The 21,602-nt window shown below is 36.6% G+C and overlaps 1 protein-coding gene across 2 annotated transcripts in view; it reads right to left on the reverse strand.

Annotated features, from left to right (window-relative positions):
* Positions 1–21,602, reverse strand: part of KDM1A (lysine demethylase 1A) — a 57,674-nt gene that overhangs the window by 33,964 nt on the left and 2,108 nt on the right. The window contains exons 2-3 of one of the 2 annotated variants that reach the window (XM_004425701.3): positions 15,637–15,802; positions 2,142–2,201 (exon numbers count right to left, since the gene is read on the reverse strand). In XM_004425701.3, coding sequence (XP_004425758.2) covers positions 2,142–2,201; positions 15,637–15,802 — 226 coding nt within the window. The remainder of the gene's footprint in view (positions 1–2,141; positions 2,202–15,636; positions 15,803–21,602) is intronic. The other variant, XM_087446592.1, reaches the window with a different exon arrangement.

Consider the following 21,602-nt stretch of genomic DNA (forward strand, 5'->3'; position numbering starts at 1 on the left):
AGGTGAGGATACAGGCCGTCTATTCCATGAAATCATTTCCTCCCTGATTCTGATATGATACAGGTAGCATCTTGAGTAGAGTAAGGTAACAAAGATATTAAAATTAACAGAAAAGAAAAGAAGGTCTCCATGAGTTACTTGCCTTTTTTCTCTCATAAAGTAGATAAATTAACTATAACTAGATTTCTAGCTGAAGAGTGAAGACAAAAGCCTGATATGATCTACAATAAAAGACTACTTAAGATTAGTAAACTAGAGATGCACCATATCCAGTCCTATAATAGTTTAAAAAGAATAGGGGGAGAGGAGAGAAAAAGAAAAAAATGAAAATCATGATTTCTTATGCTTTAGATTTTTTATTTTTAGGGTAAACACACATTTAAATACTTCTATGAGGGAAGAGTGTAAGGAATAGTCTATGTATAAGAAACAAGACCTCTGGGTTCTCACTCCTCCAACTGCTGGTGTATCCCTGCTCAGGTCATTTAACTTTGTGTTTCAGGTCCTAATCCATATAACAGGGGTGATACAATACTATCTATTTGAAGGCAGGAAGCTAGACAAGATGACCTCAAGTTCCCTTCTAACTTTGAAGATTTAGGATGTATACATCAACTTGATGTGGATTTTAAAAAGTCAAGATATGATCCTGGTCCCAAGATACTCACGAGGGTCATTTAGCTTTATTAAGAGAAGAACTTCGATCGCTTATAAGCACATGTTTCTAACTCTGACTGATCATCCCACAAATGCATGCTTCTGAACATGACCAAGATCTGAAGAGAGATCTTGAAGAGCTCAGAACAGTCACCACCATTCCTGGAAACACGTAAAACTCTTGTTCTACTAATATTAAGTCAGCAGCACCACAGTTTTATATGAAAGTCTGCTTTTACTTTCAGCAGTACAACGTATTATTTACTTAAGCAAAAGAGTAAATTTATTCATGTGAAAACAAAACAAAAAGCAACAAGAAAACTCATTTCTTCAAGATTAAAGCTCTAAAGTCTATCCCTGATCCGCAACAGTTCCACGGAAGATCCAATTGTGCATCATTTGATGAACAGCGTTCTTGAAGGTTTACCTGCCACAGACAGAGACTCTGGATGAGGCTTTTAACTCCTCTAAGATAACCATGCACGGATTATCAACCTCCAATCCTTGAGATGGCGTTTAAAGAAGTCTACTTCTAACATTCTGGATCCCCTAAATACTAATTTCTGTGTTAACACTGAACTATCTTTGATCTGAGAGAGTAAAATACAAATATTCCCTTGACCTGCTAGACACAAACTGCAATAGACAATTTTAAAGTAAACTTAGTCGAAAAGTGACAAACTACAAAAGTGAAGTAACACCTACTCCAATTCTATCAAAATGTATACATAACCAGCTTTGAGCACTGGAACACACAAAAACATCCTTTAAGAAGCAAAGGATGAAATCCAGACATACTCCTTTGGATTCCTGGAACAAACTTGAACTGCTCCAGATGGACCCCTATAAATCATTTAACCCTCTACTTTTTCCTAGAAGTAAAAAATCTCATAGTTTGGTCTGAAAAGAAAGAGCATTTTGAGCAGATTTTTTAAAAAAGGTTAACATTCATGTGAGAAACAAACTGTTTAAACTGCAAAATGATTAACTATGTAATGTTAATTGAAAAAAACGTACCCAACACCACGTAACAACCATTTCTAAAGAGTCACTTGCCTGCATAAATCCTCTAACTAGTCCTAGAATGCCTTTTTCGCCCTATTTTTTTTAAGGCTTTCAGCCTATGGCTTCTATTCTCTGTGTATACAGCTGTATTTCCTTTTAAAGGTCCCACAATTCCTAAATCTATGTTTTATATTATGTTTACTGTTACTATAAAGGCTGCTGGGGAGAAAAGTACACGCCATCTCCTCAAAAACATGAAGAAGAGCGGAGGGCTGAGATCGGCCTGAGGACTTCAAAAGGTTTTGCTTGCCTTTGTTCTGGCTACACTCTTTCTTATTATACTGCTCTGTCCTGTGGGTTCAATTTCCCCTGCGCTTCTGGCTAAAATGTGGATACCACAGCCAAAAACACTTGCAAGCATCAATCCCTGATTTGGCGGCTCTTGCTACTAAGTGGCAAGCATCTAATGCCACCCTCACCTGATGCTTGGCCGTCTCCATACCCTCCAGAACTGTCGTCTTGAAGTCCTCCTGCTTGCCCTGTGGAAGGAAAGAGGAGAACTCAGGGACCTTACTCCATAAATTGAGATAATATCTGGACATCAAGGTCTAATAGTTGGCGACTCACGAATTCACCACCAACTAGTAAACCATATTCAGAGAGCTCCTTCTTCTGGAATCAAGACCCAGAGAATCACATCATAGTCTTCCAAATTCTGGTCAGGAAATTGCAACTTTACATGCTGATTCTTGTTGAAAGGTAGTAGAACAAAGTACACAGTATTTCTAATCTAAATCCTTGCTGTCAGTTTCATTTACTAGTCAAGGTTGGATGGGGGAGGGGGAAGGGATCCAAATGTCTTTTACTACTCATTGCTAGACTAAGAGTGGGTGTGACATTAGCTCAGGATCTGGAGTTGCAACAATTCAGCATCCGCTCAATCTCTTTATCTTTACTTTTCTATCTAAAAAGAATATGTATAAGACAACAAGCAAAAGATATAATTTTAAAGAAAAATTCTCCCCTTGACTTTAAAGCAAGGACTATAACTAAAAGATTCACTTCCAAAAGAAGTTTCATTTACTGTACATACTAGACAGTGCTAGATCTGCATATGCCAGTGCTTCCTTAGTAAACTTTAAAACACCACAAGATGACCTGCAGTCATATGCTAAGTACTGTAGATAGACAGACACACGGGGGGTGGGGGGAGGTAGTGCAGGCAAAATCTTGGGGGAGCTTCTACCTCAACCTACACAATAAGCCTGCTAAGACATTTTCTTCATTGATTAATGTATAGATTAACCTCAAGTATCAACTTGAAAGTTCAATCTGAGAAAGTCAGGATAGATCCTCCAGACTCTTTCAAAATCTATCACCAAGACAGATGCTATGATCTTCTTAAGCTTCTAGCCACCTCATACACTACAGGAAAACTACAGTGTGATCTTTGGAAGATATGAAAACACCACTGCTCAATGATCTAAAAATGCACAAGCTTTATTGAACAGTTTATTTCAAAAGAATCTCAACCAGAAAGCAGACTGATTATCCCACCATTTGAGCTAAGAGAGAGCAGCAAAGTGAACTAACATAGCCCCTTTACTGTAAGAAGGCTCCCAGGTCTGTGAGACTTAAGATGATATCTTCATCTTTAAGTATATGAAAGTGTTTAGATATAAATGATTTTTGACAATATTAGAATGTGCTGCTAGAAGGTATATGCTCTTCTTTGAAGGTAGAATAGAATCTCATTCTAAAATTATTTCATTATGCTCTTGTCTAAAGGGACCTTTAGGTTCTAGAAGGTTATGCTTCTCAGACAAGGCACAAAGTATATGATTTGTTATTTACAGCCTTTGGAACAGGGCACATAATTAGGAAGAGATGACTCCAATTAGGAAATGCAATCTGCAAACTTATCTTGAAAATGCAGGCCCTACATTTTAAATCGTACTTTTGAAGTTTAAATCAAAAATGTTCATTTTTAATAACTTCTGAATTTAATCATAAAAAATCTTTCAGAGTTAAAAAAAATTGTTGTCATTGGTTTGTTTGATTCCAAATAGAACCAAGCTAGATCAGAAGATTGAATTGTATTTTTTTTTTCGGTGAGGGAGACTGGTCATGAGCTAACATCCACTGCCACTCTTCCTCTTTTTGCTGAGGAAGATTGGCCCTGAGCTAACATCTGTGCCCATCTTCCTCTATTTTGTATATGGGATGCTGCCACAGCACGGCTTGATGAACAGTGTGTAGGTCCACGCCCAGGATCCGCACCTGCGAACCCTGGCCCACCGAAGCAGAGGGTGTGAACTTAACCACTACACCACAGGGCCAGCCCCTGAATTGTATTTAAAAAGGCAGGGGAGAGGGGCTCAAAACAATGAAATAAATACAGTTTCCAAGCATCACATTTAGGCATTAGGAATAATACAGCTCCTCTCTCTCAAATTATGTTCCTGGCTCGGCAAATAATGAAAGCAACAGTCTTCTGTCATGAAGGCATCTCACCACTTCTAAAATAAACAAACAAACAAAAAACACTTGCAAGCTAGCTATTAAGTCTGAATTATTTTATCCTTCCTATTTCTATCATTTTCCTTCTCCCACTACATGGTATACAACATGCTAATTAGTTTATTTTAAACTACGGGTAGCTCTTGACTGATTTTTTTCTGTCAATAGCACTTAATAGAAACATGGATTTCTCATCCCTGATTTATGGGCTCAAAAGGTTAACAAGGTTGCTCTTTTACAATAAGGTAGGGCAGTCTTCCTTGTCTTCTGCTTTCAAAAAAAGGAACTAACAAAATTCTTATAAAGATACTGCTCTTTGATAAAAACATGTAGGAGAAATATGGAAAAGATTCAATACCTTGGGAAGATTTTTCAAAGGGATCCCTCATAATGGCAGAAAGCCAAAAAAAAACTCCCAAGTATCACTTAAGCAGAGAAATAGGAGAAACCAAGCAGAAGGTGATATAAACATGTAAGAAATGATGGAAAACAAAACAAAAAGTGCTTAACATTAAGTAAAGGAACAATATATTTATTCCTTGACTTGGTGAAGGTTTATAACATGTTTGGAAGTAAAGACGAGGTTGCTATTTTCTCTCTAATCACAATATACTCAATGAATATTTTGAAGATGCCTATGTCTCCAAAGATAGCTGGAAACAGCATTATCTTTATTAGTGGTATTCTATACCAATTCTTCCTTATCTTCTTAAAAACACATAGACAAACGTTTGCCTAACTTTCCATCCAGGTAGTGTCTCTGACTAGAACATATAAAATGCCATATTCATTTGCTCTTTGGGTCTTTCCGGCCTAGGACTCTGCTTCTGACAGTGGCACAAAGACATGGAACAGCAGGCAAGTACGGCTGTTATCTTCAATGAGCTCAAATTCAAAACAGAAAATAAAAATATACAAAAGCAACTTTTTAATATCACCTTGATTTTGGCACCACTGCACAGGAGACTTCTTTTTGTTTTCATCTCCACTACATACACACAAAATCTTCAAGTTTGTAGTAGAGACCCTTAATACAGGTTATTTGTGCATATATCCTCCAAATTGAAAATAAAATCTTTTTGGTTTATCTTACATAATAGCCCTTTATTTCTCCCCTAATAAACCATCTGCAGATCTGTTAAATTATTCTTGAAGAGTGAAGTATTTTAGTTACAGTCACACTACTGGATGTTTTCTCACTTTGATTCAAATTCTCGAGAGACCACTCTTCCAACATCTTAAAAGGAAGTCTATGATGACTTTCAAACACTTTTATCTGGTAGGCATGGAGGCGAGAATCTTGGTTTGTTGTTCCCAGGAACATACTGACCAACAGATTCACATTCTGACTATTTAGTTTCTTGGAATCACATTCAAACCGGTAATCTTTATAAACATTGTGAGAAAGTCCTAATCTTCTAGGAAGCAAAGATTTTTAAACAGAAAATCAATTTATCAAAATTTTACCAAATTTAGAGAATAAAAGCGACAGCCAAGCTGTTGATTTCAATTGAATCTGACAAATTAGTGGAGGAAAAAAACATCTCAAAAGTTAAAACCATCTTTGAACCATAAGTTTCCACTACATTAACACACTAGTTGAGTTTCTTATTTAATAATCTCAATAATTAAACGTTTACTGAATACCCATCCCAAAACTGCCAAGCACAAAGACAAAAGCAGAATAGGGTGAGTCCCTATTTTCAAAGGGCTTATAATCCAATTAGGAAAAAAATGAAAAAACATTCAGAAAGAAACTTTTTTTTTTTTTTTAGGAAACAAGAAGCTAACACAGACTTGGGGAAACAGGGAAGCTTTTCCGAACAAATCCAGAGAGATTTGGATAGACTGGAGGCAGTGAAACCACCAGCATGGTCCAGAACATTTACAAAAGCAAGAAGAAAAGCATAGACATGGTACGTGCAGAGAGCCACACAGAACCCTGCTTTAATGAAGGTCTCAAAGAGCAGTGGGAGATCAAGCAGGACAGGCAAAAAGGGCCACCTTCAGTGTCAAAACCTAAACCGGATCTTAAAAGGAATGGGCGAGAACTGAAGGATCTTTGGCAGGAAAGCAGCAAAACAAGTGACACTTTAGTTAAACTAATCTGGTCACTAGTACCAGATGGATTAGAGGGAAAAGGCGACCTAGATAAAGGAGATCCAATCAAAAGGCTACTGAAATAATTTAGATGTGAAGTGAAATCCACTAGAATAAAAAGGTGCCAGTAAAAATGCATAAGGCATAACAAATCAAAGAGGCTGTGCACAGAAGATACAAGACTACAACAGACTTGATAAAAGGGATAACTTATGGACTTTCAAGATGACTCCAAGTTTTTTTTTAAGTTCAGGAAGAGTGGTAATGCAATGGACAAAATGGGAAATTTGGGAGATGGGTAGTAAAATTAAATGGAAACACTCTAAAGATGGTTGGAAATTAAAGACTAGAACTCATAAGTAAGAATGGGGTTAAAAGACTTTAATATAGCATGGAGGTAATAGGCTCAGAGAGTTTGAAGCAGTTATAGATGTATGATTAATATCATAAGGAAAGTCACAGTTGCAAAGAGGAATTGATCAACACAGACAAATGACTAAAAAAGATTTTTTAAAAACTGAGGAAGGTAGTGAGTTATTGGTGATCATCACGACTTTGTGCTACCTTCCTGTCCCCTCTGTAGTGAGAGGTAGTTTTAAAAACCCCTTCAAGCATACCACTTGATGCATCTCTTTCCTGCTAACTTTTTGACTATGATTCTTGACAGAAGAATAAACGATCTATGGCAGTTTGAAGAAATGCAAAGTAAAGTGAATTGCGCTCACAGAGGTTGACTAAACCAGCCTGAAGGAAAAGCCTCAGGGGTTCCTGTGAAACAGGTTAAAGTAAAGGCATTTTAACACAGCTGACACTGATCAATACTCTCCAACAAAATTATCCAAAATGAAATCTGTGGGTTCCAACTGCAGCAGCAATCCTAGGGTTACACTGTTGTTTAAAATACTAAACTAAAATAGATAGCCTTCTTAAGATCTAGAAAGCAGGAAAATGGTGCTGCTTGCGGCATGAGCCTGCCTGGAATTTTCCTGCTGTACCACTGGAGGAGCAGAAGCATTGCCGATCTGCACCTGAAGACTCAACGCTGAGGCAGAAATGAGAAGCTCAGTAGAAGGGATCCTATAAAACAGAAAGTAGAAGTCCTAAAAGTTAGAGAGGAAAGCAAAGCTTTTAGAAGCCAATGGGAAGAACTGACTTTTTCACACGCTATCTCCCCCACGTTCCATAGTAGGGATTTTCCTTACTTATTTTGTTACAAAGTCTTGGTTTGTAGTTCACTTTTTAAAATGTTCCAAACAAAGTCTACAATTCAGATGCTATGTTATGTCGCTCAAGTACCAAGCTTAAGGTGTGTCTGAGTAGTTAACAACAAAGTTTACTTTTCTAGTTATTCACCTGTTTTTTAAAAGGCCAATACTGAACTTTATTCTGGACCTGCTATTAAAAGAACCATTATAACGTTTCACAACTGATAACCTTGAATAAACCTCCCCACAAGAGAATCCCTTTCCTTTTCCTGCTCAAGTAACAGTTTCTCAGAACTCTGTCTACATCTTCCTAGACTATGATTAGAGACTCCTTCCCTCTTAAATATGATTTGAGTCTACCCTGCTATGAAGAAGATATAATTTCTTAGGCATTAATTAATCATATGTGCTCTTCTATCTTCAAATATCAGAAGACGCAAAACACAACAAAGCAAAAACACACCTCTATCTTTAAAAGTTTAAAATTTCCGTGATCAGTAAATATGGCAAAATGTTAACTTTTATCTCAATAAGTTGATAATGGATTTCAATTATGTTATTCTCTGAGGAGAGAAAATCTATACTAGCAAGTACCAAGATTTGCCATTCCTCCTACGGTTTAACATATAAAAGCTTAAAGAATGATCTATTTTGTAAGTGATACCTCATTGAAAATGGGCTACCACAAACATTTTCCAGTTTCCAAAAGCGACAGATTATGTATGTCAACCTAGCCCACAACCTAACCTGATTTCTTCCTGAAAAAAAAAAAATCAATCCATCTTATTCCTAGTGCAGCTCTGTGTTTAATAAATACAAGATGTTTGTATACAAAGGTGGAGTTCATATTTTCTCATTTAATCTTCATATCAAGCCCCATTTTGCAGAGGAGAAAATCCTCATAGACAAAGTATCCTGTTTCTTCTATTATACCATGATCAGACCAAATAAAGGATGGTAGCAAAGGGAACTCAAGGAAATTATAAAAATAAAGTTGTTCGGCTACACAAATTACTATTTTGCCTTAATAAAAAAATAAAATAATCAACAAAATGAAATCATTCATTAAGAAAAGCAGTTCACTCTCCCAAAGACCAAACAAACTGGTAGCATCTGGTCAATGGTTCTTATCAGCCAAAAGCAGTGAGCAGTTAATCAAGGATCTCAAACTGCTTCATAAAAGCCCAACTTCATTCCTTCATGTTTAATGCAAAACTTCCAAAATCCAATTTGGGGAGAAACATTTAAAAACAACTTCTGAGTTCTCACCCTACTTTGAATACACTATTTTGGTATTGTTTCTTCACTGTAGCCAATTATTAATATCTGTAATCCTAAACTGGACTGTGAATTCTTTGCAGGAGGACCTAGTCTTTAGCTTTGAACCCTCAGAATCCAGCACTGTGCCTGGAACCAAGCACTGGAGTTTTACAATTAATGTGTACAGAATAAAGTCAATGAGGAACTGCCACATTTGGGGGAATCTTATTTTGTGTAGAAATGTCTTTTATTTTAAAAGAATTTCCCCCTCCATACTACCAATCTCCTACCTTTTTTCTACTCTTCCAGTAAGCCAAGATGGATTTGGGAAGACTTACTTCCCTCCCTGCCTCCCTGCCTCTTAAGTCTCCAAATTTTTATAACAAAATGTAATATTTAAGAGTATTTTGGGCCGGCCCCGAGGCTTAGCGGTTAAGTGCGCGCATTCCACTACTGGCGGCATCCCGGGCGCGCACCGAGGCACCGCTTCTCTGGCCACGCTGAGGCGGCGTCCCACATACAGCAACTAGAAGGATACGCAACTATGATGTACAACTATCTACTGGGGCTTTGTCGGGGTGGGGTGGAGGAGGATTGGCAATAGATGTTAGCTCAGGATCGGTCTTTCTCAGCAAAAAGAGGAGGATTAGCATGGATGTTAGCTCAGGGCTGATCTTCCTCTCTCACACACACACACACACACACACACACACAAAAGAGTATTTTGCCTTCTATTACACATTTATGTATACATTTGTGTCTCATACTAGGCTATAAATTATCTGAGAGTGGGGACCATGTGCCGAATAGTAATATATATCTTGGTCCATTTTTAGTTCTCTCTCAAAATATAAAAATTTTGTTGAATTGATCTAGATTACCTTTTCAGCCTGTGACATGTTTTCCCCAGCCCTCCAGTAAGTTATTCTGGAGCACAGTTCCAAATCAGAACACTGAGGCCGGCCCCGTGGCTTGGTGGTTAAGTGAGTGCGCTCCACTGCTGGCAACCCGAGTTCGGATCCCGGGCTCCCACCGGCGCGCTGCTTCTCCAGCCATGCTGAGGCCGCGTCCCACATACAGCAACTAGAAGGATGTGCAGCTATGACACACAACTATCTACTGGGGCTTTGGGGGGAAAAAATAAATAAATAAAATCTTAAAAAAAAAACAAAAAAAAAAAAACAAATCAGAACACTGAAATGATGCTATACAAAAAAAAAAAACAAAAACAAAAACGGCGAGAAAATTAATCCTAGGTCTATTTCTAAATTTAGGCATCATACTTCACATAAGGAGAACTCAGGTGGTTTCAGACACTTATTTGACACTAGCAGGCCAAAATGGCAAGATAAACAACTCTGTCAGGAATGAATTTCCCAGCAACTTCTAATAAATCTACAAAAGAGGGTCTTCCTGCTGAGTACAGGGGTATAACAAAATTCTGTGATCTTTCCTGTGTAAAAGAATTCTATAATCTGAGTCAATCCTCACCAAACCTGAAAGCTACACCTGCTCTGACTGCACTTGTCATGGAGAGAGAAATCAGAGAGAAGCCTGGGATAAGCCACTTGAGAACAGTTACAGCACGATAAAAAACAAAATTATTCACCTGAACTCTGACACTAACTATCCATGCTGCCAAACCCAACACTTTTACTGACAGCAATCAGTATGACTGCCTCACAGGGGGGATCAAGACACCTTATAAACAAAGTACTATGAAAACATAAGGACCACTATACAGATATTAGGACCACTGATTTTTTCTTTTAAAGTAAGGAAATCAAGGGCCGGCCCGTGGGCGTAGCCGTTAAGTTCGCGGGCTCCGCTTCATTGGTCCGGGGTTTGCCGGTTCGGATCCTGTGCCGGGACCTACGCACCACTCAACAAGCCATGCTGAGGCGGCGTCCCACATACAGCAACTAGAAGGGTGTACAACCACAACATACAACTATCTACTGGGGCTCTGGGGAGAAAAAAGGAGGAAGATTGGCAACAGATCTTAGCTCAGGGCCAATCTTCTTCTTCTTCTTCAAAAAAGTAAGGAAATCCATCTCCAACTCTTCTCTGGTCAAATTCTAATACACCAAGTTCTAAAGCACAGTCCAAAAGATTCTGTCTTTTAGATTTTTTGCTATAGCAAATAAGCAATTCATTAAATTTTTGGTCAGCAATCTTTTGTCATATGGATATTTTCATCATAACAGTATCTGTGATCAAATTTCACTGAATTTTAAGCTAAATTTTTCTATCCATACACATACATTTTGTGTATTCTCTATAATTTAGTATTTTTATTAATTCAGGTTGCATCTCCTTTTATGTGATTTTTTTTTCAATACTTTCAACCTCCAGCATGACTATTACATGAACAGGGTCCCCAATTATTAAAACCACACAAAATTTTTTGTCATACCAATTTCTCACATCAATAATTTTTGTAATTTGTTTAACAGCCTATATTTCTTTCAAACATGCACCACACACACATCCAAAATTACCATGCCCAATAGAGAAGATAGCAAGTACTTTTCCTTATAAGAGTGTAAACAAGGAGATAAAGTGATTCTTCCCGCAGTCATTCAATAAAATAGATTATAATACACAGCTGCCACTGATCAGCTAGCCATATCTAATAACTATATCTAATAAAATCGATTTGAAGAGTTAACCAATGGTTTAATGAAAGCCTCTGAGCTTCATTACGGAATATTAGCACATCGCTGAGCCTAGAAAAAATGGTACACATACAGACACATACGCATATATATATACACACACACACACACACACACACACACACATTTATTTATTTAAACATTCTTCTGATACTACTTAAACATGTCTCTATTGAGAAATCCATTAACTTGAAGAAGTCTTGAGAAAGGCATCTTAACAGCCCCTTTCAAATTTCATTTTATTTTAGAATAAGTTTACATAAGTCTTAGGCTATACAAACTAAGCTACTTCTAACACAAAATTAAATACATCTTCCCAAACTAGAGTTCTGAAACAGTTATTCAACACAAAATTTAAAACCAGGAACTAATAGTGAGATTTTTCTGGAAAATTTCAACTGCTAAAAGGCAGTGGAGGAAAAAAAAATCATGTTTTTGAATAAAAATAAAAAAGCAAAGTGCTTAACAAATCAGTTAATACAGTAAAACCTCTCTGAGGAATAATCTAAGGTACACAGGGTAACATCTGAGCCAAGAAAGGAAAAAAGCCTTTTCCCCCAATAGAAGGCTACTTTAACAGAGGAGCAATTATTTTAAACCAGTAAAGTCCAATCAAGATTTTACTCTATTTTATAGGCGCTTCCCACCATTACGTGACATTACTAATAACCAAACATTCAATTCCAAAGACAACCTGTTCAGCTTCAGTTGCCATGACCTAAAAAACATTTTCATCAATAAAACCATCATTTGTTAAAATAAATATATTCAGAAGTGTATAGTAAACATAAAAATAGATGGAAATGTTTAAGAAAACAAATTAGGTAGATTTTAAATAAAAGCAGCAACACTTAGTATGAAAAATACATTAGTTACCCCTGTGACTACCACAAGACTACATGTCACATTAAGTTATCATCAAAAATTGACAAACCTAAAATCAATGTTTAAGCCAGAACAGAGAACTTCTTCTCAATAACAGACAGAAAAAAAAAAAAAAAAAAACCCTCAAAACTCTTGTTTCCATAAAAATTCAACTTTGATTTTGAGAACATTTTTCCATTGACCAAAATCCACTAAACTTGATTACCAAAATAGCCTATCATCTCTCCAATCCTAGCCTTTTTACTCCTTTAGTTCACCCTTACAGAGTACATCAGACTGATTTTTCCAAAACATGTATTTTGGTATGTCCCTCACTCAAAAATCCTCAGTGCTACCCCTGACCAGATCCTCCAGCATTTAAAGTACATCGAGTTCAAATTCCTCAGCCTGGTAACCAAGGCTCCAACCTTTCTTTCTGGCCTCCTCTCAGAGGAATCTTCTCCAGTCAAATCGTTTGAGCCACTGACTTCAGAATACCTTGGCTTTCATAATTAACAAAATATTTTATTCTTCTTAAGATTAACACTGTGGAAAGCAAAGTAAAACTTTCTAAACAAATTTAAAAGTTGGTAAGAACAAAATGTATTCAAACCTTATTTATATATTTTAAGAGAGTAAGTTAATCTCTTGTTATTTTCTGAAATGACTGAGATGAAGAACAGATTTGGTAAAGAACCAGAACTACATCTTCTCTCAAGATTTTAAGATGCCCACATGGCAATGCTTCCATTCAATTTTTAAATGAAAACTCAAGTGAAAGAACTGGTTCTGATAAGACAAGAGATTTGGAAACTCTGGACAGTTTCTAAATACTTGAACTCAACTGACAATATTTTATAATTCACTGTCAGGGCCCAACCTATTTCTAAATTATATAGGCCAATAAGTTGCCACTACTTTTCTGGAGGAAGTACTTCCCTAATTCACCCTGGAATTTTTTTTTTATTGTGTTTTAAAAGAAAAATAACTTTATTTTCATAATCACAAATAATATATCGGCAAGTTTTGGCTGTTATCAACACAACTCTGAGCACTGACGATATCCTAAACTTAAGAAACAAAACTTTAGGGCCGGCCCTGTGGCTTGGTGGTTAAGTGCGCGCACTGCGATGCTGGTGGCCCGGGTTCGGATCCCGGGTGCGCATCGAGGCACCACTTCTCCGTTCATCCTGAGGCCGAGTCCCACATACAGCAACTAGAAGGATGTGCAGCTACGACATACAACTATCCACTGGGGCTTTGGGGGGAAAAAATAAAATAAATAAAATCTTTAAAAAAAAAAAGAAACAAAACTTTAACTTTCCCCCAAAATACTAAGATAACATTTAAATTAAACCACTGGATTAAAATTAACTAGAACATAATAGCATAGAGACATTCCCCAAATCCTAAATCCCTTTGCTAAGATATTTACTTTTTGTGGTAACAGTGCCTGAAATTTATGGAAAAATAAAATTAAAAGCCTCTTTCACGAAAAAGAAAACACCAATACTAAGACTTGGTTTAAAATTTCCAGAGGATAAAGAAAGTGTGTATCAACGTGGTACCTATCCATGGTAAATCAGTTATTTACTGGAGACACTGACAACCACACAAAAAAGAGGGAGAGGCAGCATCTGAGATATGAGATCCTCTACTGAATAATACTTGGAGCCTGTGAACTAAGAGATGAGCAACCTCTCGAGCTATGACAGCTATCAAAGGGATTATTCCCAAGTATCTCATTAGCAAGTCTACACCAAAGGTAGAAGAAAAGAAAGGCAAGAATCAAAGAACACAGAAGAGTCAAGGGAAGAGTTGGAGGTAAGGACAGAAAGGAAGAGAGCAAAATGTAAAAGACTAGAAAGAAGAGGAAAAATAATCAACACAGAGAGATGTTGCTGAAGTACAGAGAAGGCTACATTTGCCTCAAGGACATCAATCCCAAAGGTAATATACCACTCCCAATAAGGAGCTGTCCAAGAAGTCATTTTAAGAAACAAGTTTTAGGAACACCATTCTTACAAAAGCCCTGCTTCTTGAGATTAATTGAATCCAGAATCTAATCTTTTTTCAAAGGCTCTCAAACTGTAGTCTTTCATTATACTTTATTACAATTACTGTAAATTACAAATTTTTACTTTTGAGAGTTTCAGCCAGATCTGTTTTCTAAGTTCTAAATCTAAGTTTAAATCAACACCTGACTTGAAATCCTCTCAAGTGATACATCAGTACTAATTCTTTTTTTAAATAAAATAACTTCTGGTGATTTATATAATATCATAGAGGAGAAAAACCTAAAAAAAAAGGTTAAAACAAGAGATAAAACTTCTCAAGTGAAGTATGTCTTCATCTGGGTACCTATGAAAGTCATGCAAGATACAGCAAATGGGGTCCGAAACAAGTATTTTGTTTTTAAAAGGTGCAGGACTAAAAGAACTGCTAAGGGGAATAGGCCTGAAGCAACTGGAAATATCAAGTATTTTAAGGAGAAAAACTTAGTAAAAATTCAAAGTCAAGAAGAGTTAATAAAATGCCATTAAGGGCAGAAGATATGAAAAATTAAGATTCCACATTTGTTTGGTCTCTCCAAAACAGAAGGGTATCCCTGACTGGTCAGGTATCCTCAGTAGGACTCAGGCTGAGGGGATGTTAGTGACAATTCTTTAAAGATGTTTGAAGCTCTGAAACCAATACTACAGACTCCAATAATCCTTCCAGGTCATAAGGAAGACTGTGTGAGCTTACAATCTCTTGATAGCCTTTTCTTATACCATTTCTTTGATTAGAGGGCTCAATAACTAAACAATAACAGGCACTTGGGCCTGTTCTTTTTGAGCTCAGAATATATTTGTTCACCAGGAAAAGACCCTTCTCAAAACTGATCCACACTGCAAAGGTTTTATCAGAAAGTATCTAACCACGTGGTAAATGCAAAATTTAGCCAGAGTAATTTCTGAACCATTCTCTCTCTAAATTCTGAATCAAAGTTATCACTGAGAGGTTTGGTTCTTTGGATTTGGCTTTCTATATGTTTTCTCTAATTGTTTATTTTCTCCAACTTTCCAACTGACTTATACTGCCACTATCCTTTCACCTCCATTCTTTACTCTCCTCCTATATATGTACAGAGACACACAAAAAGACTATCAGTGCCACTACGCATATATTTATGTATATCTGTGTGTGTGTATATATATGCATACATACACACACTAAGACACACATGGCCAATATGAGAGTATAAACCAAAGAGAAAGACATAAATAACACTGCAGAATAGGAATAAATCCATTTATTCTTATTTCTTAGATAAAAGAAAACTGTGGTTGGTTACTACAACTCACCAGATGGTTCTTCAGGCTCACTTTCATTTTCTTCCTCAGGTGGGGCTTGAGGGGGTGGTGGGGGAAGCTTCTTTTCCTTCTCTGCTTTAGCATTTCTCTCTTCTTCTGAGTAATACTCATCTTCTGAGAGGTTGGCCAAGCTTTCATCCATCTCTCTGTACTCTACCTATATGGAGATTATACCAGGAAAACTAAATACAGTGAACATCTAAAATCAAGGACTCAATTTGGAACCATCAGTGAATGTGAATTGCTTTTTAACTTCAAATTTTAAGGGAAACAAGCAAATAACAAGGCACAAGCTAGCTCATAATAATAATTAAAAACAAAATCTCTCATGAAACAATCTTGTGTCAGTTCAGATTTAGCCCAATCTGTAATTTTCACATCATAGTACTGACATTTAGATCAACGACTGAGGCTCTCTACAACTTCTAAAATTAAAAAAAAAAAGTGTATACATATGTTTTTTATGTATATATATGTATATGTATGTATATATCATGTTCACATACTGGCAGTTTCAATAAAAGACTAAAATAATCCTCAGTTAGGCAAAAAATACAGAAGACAGATACCAGAATAACAAGTCAGTTTAATGCCAAGCCTGTACTTCTAATTACTATACCACGGGAAAAAAGCAAAAGAATTTCAGAAACCAAATGGGAGGAGGGTGGGGACAAGGAATAAAAGTTGCAAATGGCAAAAGTCACATTGAAACTATGAAAAGGTACATTTGCTTACAAAATAACCGGTGACCTAAGAGAGTTTAATGATGAGGGCAAAGAATCCTCATTACAACAAATTAAGGAGTAAGTGATGTGGAAATGGAGGCTACAAGACTTACTATTAATTCACACAGGTTATAAAACGAGAGAACCAGGCAATAAGCAGAAAGAGGAAGCAGTCTTAGTGAATGCTTTATTGGGGCTAAGGCAACTTAGGATATGGAAGATTATTATGGACCTGTTTGCCAAAGGTGTAATATGGTATTACAAATAGTCATCAACCTTGAAACACTGTCAAATTGTCACTGTGACTCCCACCCTAATAAAGATTCCAGGAAGCCACAGAAACAACAGCTCACTAATTATTTCAGATTCAATGAAAAGATAAAATGAATGAAATAAAAATAACTTATTAGACGCGAAGAGAGAGCAAAGACAACAGTTTCCACATATAACATACCTAACTTATTAGATTTCTGAAATGAATAGTCTTGTGGATTACAGTGAATGTAATCTACTTTAACTTTAGAAATATCTTTGAAATAGCTCCAGATCGCTGGTTGCTTTCATATTTTTCTTTTTTTTTAATGATGTGACCACAGATTTGAGGGGCAGGGGAGTGGGTGGCCAGGGGAGGTAAGAGTTTAATTGAAAATAGGGACTGGGTTAGAAAATGGAAACAAAAATTAAGGATAAATGGAATAGTTCTGACACATGCTCTAAGAATCACATTCAACATGTGAATAAATACTTTCCTCTATCAAATAATGAACACTGAGTATATGGCACAACGGAGAAAACGATTATGAATAAGAGTCTCCCTGCCCTTAATAAGCTGAATTACTAGTTGCAAACAAAAGATCCTGATCAGGTGACCGTCTCATAGAGAGACTTTACAACAAAACTTCCAGAAATGTAGACACTAACCTTTATTGTACTTGACTGAGATAAACTGTAAGAACAGACCTCAGGACCCTGGGTAAAAAACGCGGCAAAGAGGGAAAAATGTTTCAAAGAGGGAGAGGGGTCAGAAAATGTAATATATGTTTATAGTATGCAGTCGCCTTTCTCTTTTACCCCCCAACAGTGCCTGACCCTTTCCTATCCCAAAGATTCAGTACTTGAACCCCCTGCTCATCAATCCTATCCATTCAATCAATAATCACTTAACAAGTGTCTACTATGGAACTGGGCAATGTGCAAATTCTGAGACAAACACATTCCATAAGATCCTTTCCACTGCAGCAGTTCAGCTTTTCCCAAAGGATGTTCCATAAGACACTATGCCCTTTGAAGGAAAAAGGAATCCAAGATCAAATTTGGGAAACACTGCATTCTTTGTAGGCCCCCTCTAGAAGTCATAATGCACATTAAAGGTACTGAGGAAGTTTTGCAGCAACGACAATCTTTTTAACATGGTTTAATCCAATGTTTTGATGAAGTAATAACTACTAACAAGGAATACACTTGGAAAAGGCTGGTCTAGAGTGTTTTTAGTTTTCAGGAAAAAAAAGAGATTAGAAAAATACCTACAGGTAAGAACAAGAATATGTACAGGTAGTATTTAAAAACAACAACAGAAACAAAACTGTGTTTCACAGAACTCCAGGATTCTTTGGGATTTCATCTATTAATTTTTAAATGTATTTTTTAAAAGAATGAAAACATACTCATATGTGTTAAATCAAACCATAATCCTTTACAGACCACCAACACATGAACTATTACTGCTTAGGTAACTTGATTTTGGGTAGACCTAAGAATGAAATTTCTGCTGCCATCTCTGTTCAATTGAGAGAGTGTCCTGAGATGGCAAGGTAAGCTCAAAAACAAAAATACCCCAACCATTTGCACTGCTTATCAAAGAGTACCGGATAGTCACAGTATGTCATACTGGATCTTCACAATACTTCATCAACAATATAGAAATAAAATTGGATTCTGAGGCTGAAACAAGACTGCAACTATTATGCTTAACCTCCATTCTCAAATTTGGCTCTATCAGAATAGCCTCATTTTCTCAAAGACTGACAACTAAAATAAATGTTATAAATTTAAACTTCTTAATATAATTAAACAGGCAAGTAGTATTGTATTTTGCATAAAATTTGTTTTGTAAAAAAGTTTCTCCACTTAATAAAAAGTTTAAAAAACATCTGAAAGTATCACACAAACTCTAAAAAGTAAAAACTATTCCCCTGAGAGAAGGAATAGATACATTGAACACAAAGGACTGGGAATCTCTCATCGCTAAGTAAAATCCTCCAAGACTTCTGAGGTTCTACAACTACTTACAATCAAGGACATAAAGATGTCCCAACAGGCAGATATGAGTCAGTAGGGTAATTATTCTTACCTTTACACAGATGACTCTCAAATTTACATCTCTAGTCTCTCCCTTCTCTTCCACACCCTTGCTACAATGATTCATTCACTTCTCAATCACTTTAAAGCTCCAATACTTTTTTTTGTTTTAATCTTTCTTCCTTTTATTTCACCTAGGGCACAAACGCCAGATTAATTTTCCAAATACATGATGTTTTCAGATACTTTAACAGATGAACGTAAATTTTTCAAACTGGCATACATACTCTCCGGCTTTAACTAGTCAAATTTACCTCTAATCATTTTCAAACACACTTGTCAAAAAATCCTCAATGCTGTTGTTCTACCCATCCCTAAACTCCCTAAAAGCTACTCCCACCTTTTTCTGTTAATCCAATCCCTAAAATTCAAGGCCCACCTCCTCTGCAAATTACTCCCTAACTATTCCAAATTTACAAATATGTCTTTCCTTTCTCTGAATTCTCATAGCACTTATGGTCTGCACTTCACAGTCTAGTACAGTGCTGTCTTACAGAATTTTCTGTGATAATGGAAATGTTCTGCATGTGCTTCCAATAAGGTAGCACGAACGACATGTGGCAATCTGAGCACTTACCATGTGGCTATTTAAGTTTAAATTAAATTTAAAAATTCAGTCTCCTCAGTTGTACCAGCCACATGGTAAGTGCTCAAAAGCCATATGTGGCTGGTGGCTACCATACTGGACAGCACAGATCTAGGTGTTTGGCTCTCTACAACCCAGATACAACTCTACAACCAGAACACTACTGATCCCTCTAATTATCTTGCTCCTAGAAAAACCTCATTTCCAATTAAATTCATTTGCCCATTGTTCCCAATGTTCAGTTGTCCACTCTGGACTCCTTGTTGCTTTTCAAACCACTCTGTATTACATTCCAAGCATTTTTCACTTCCTTTTCTCCATTGGTAGTACTTAATGACTGGCCACCTACTTACTACATGCCAGACACTGCAGTAAGCATTTGGTTTACTTAATATCTAAACCTAATAACCTTACAAGGCAGGGTTTATTTTCCTGAGGAAAATGAATCACAGGAAGAACAATAACTCCAAAAGTCCATCCTTTTCCAGAATACTTTTCTAAATTCTGCCCTTTTCCAAGGCCCAGCTCAAAGCCACAATTCCTGAAGCTGTGTGGTGTTACTGAAGTCCCAACCCAATTTATCAATTTCAAACCTTAAATATTTTGCCATAATGTTAGCATACACACTCAGAGGAGAATTTATTCTGAAACTAACAAAGCTTAAGCTACAGGGACCCCCAACTGCATAGACTTCTTCCAATACTCTGAACTTAATTTTGATTACGTAAGTGTGTGTGTACACACACACACATATATGAAATTTTTAAAAAGGGGGTCCCCAAAACTGAATAAGCTCCCAGGCCATAAAATATAGATATATCCATTGCATACACCTCAGAAGTTCTTGAAGCAAGGCCTGTCTACACTGGACTCAGCTTGCTTTTCACTCCTTTAATGCATATTCTATCCCTTGAGATTTGTTTCCTCTGGCTCTTATGACTGGCTATGAATAGGTCAGTTTCTCTAGTTCCTTACTTTCTAGTTGCTCCCCCAAAGAAACACCTAACCCATTTCTCTTTTGAGAGTTTCAAAGCTAATCCAATGGATAAGAGGAATTAAAATAAACACAGGAGAATTACAAAGACAGAAATCTTATAGCATGTCCCAAATTGATCTACAGATTCAACACAATCCCAATCAGACTCTCAGCTGCCTTCTTTGCAGAAACTGATAAACTGATCCTAAAATCCATATAGAAATACAAGAGACACCAAATAGACAAAACAATCTTGAAAAAGAAGAACAAAGTTGGAGAGCTCATACTTCACGATTTCAAAACTTACTGGAAAGCTACAGTAATCAGGACAATGTGGTACTGGCATAAGAACAGAAATATATTATCACTGGGATAGAACTCAGAAATAAACCTTTACATTTATGGTCAATCAAGAGAGTCCCAACCGTTCAAAGGAGGAAGAGAATAGAACAGTCTTCAACAAATTGTGCTGGGACAGGTGGATATGCAAATGCAAAAGAATGAGGCTGAACCCCTACCTCATACCGCATACAAAAATTAACTCCAAAATGATCACAGACCTAAATCTATAAAACTTTTAGAAAAAACATAGGAATAAATCTTCATGACACTGGATTAGGCAATGGTTTCTTAGATATAATACCAAAAGCAAAATGGACAAAAGAAAAAAATAGATAAACTGGACATCGAAATTTAAAACTTCTGTAATCAGCATATATAAAGAACTCTAACTACTCAACAATAAAAAGACAAATAACCCAATTTAAAAATGAGCCAAGGATTTGAATCGACATTTCAGCAAAGAAGATATGGCCAACGAGCACAAGAAAAGATGCTCAATATCATTAGTCGTTAGGGTAATACATATCAAAACCACAATGAGATACCACTTCACATCCACTAGGATGGCTATAATAAAAACAGAGACTGTATCAAGTATCGACAAGGATATGGAGAAACTGGAACCCTCACACATTGCTAGTGCAAATGTAAAATGGTGTGGCTGCTGTGGAAAACTGGCAGTTCCTCAAAAACACAGAGATACCATATGATCCAGCAATTCCACTCCTAGGTATATATCCAAAAGAAATAAAAACGTATGTTCATACAAAAATCTGTACACAAATGTTCACAGCAGCATTATTCATAATAGCCAAAAAGTGGAACCAACTCAAATGTCCATCAAATGATGAATGGATAAACAAAATGTGCTATATCCACACAATGGGATATTATTCGGCCATAGAGTTAGCAAGTACTGAATGGAAGTACTACAACATGGATGAACGTTGAAAACACGCTAAAGCCAGAC

This window comes from Ceratotherium simum, chromosome 22, assembly GCF_057802395.1.
Source record: "Ceratotherium simum simum isolate JZ-2026a chromosome 22, ASM5780239v1, whole genome shotgun sequence".
Lineage (NCBI taxonomy): Eukaryota > Metazoa > Chordata > Mammalia > Perissodactyla > Rhinocerotidae > Ceratotherium > Ceratotherium simum.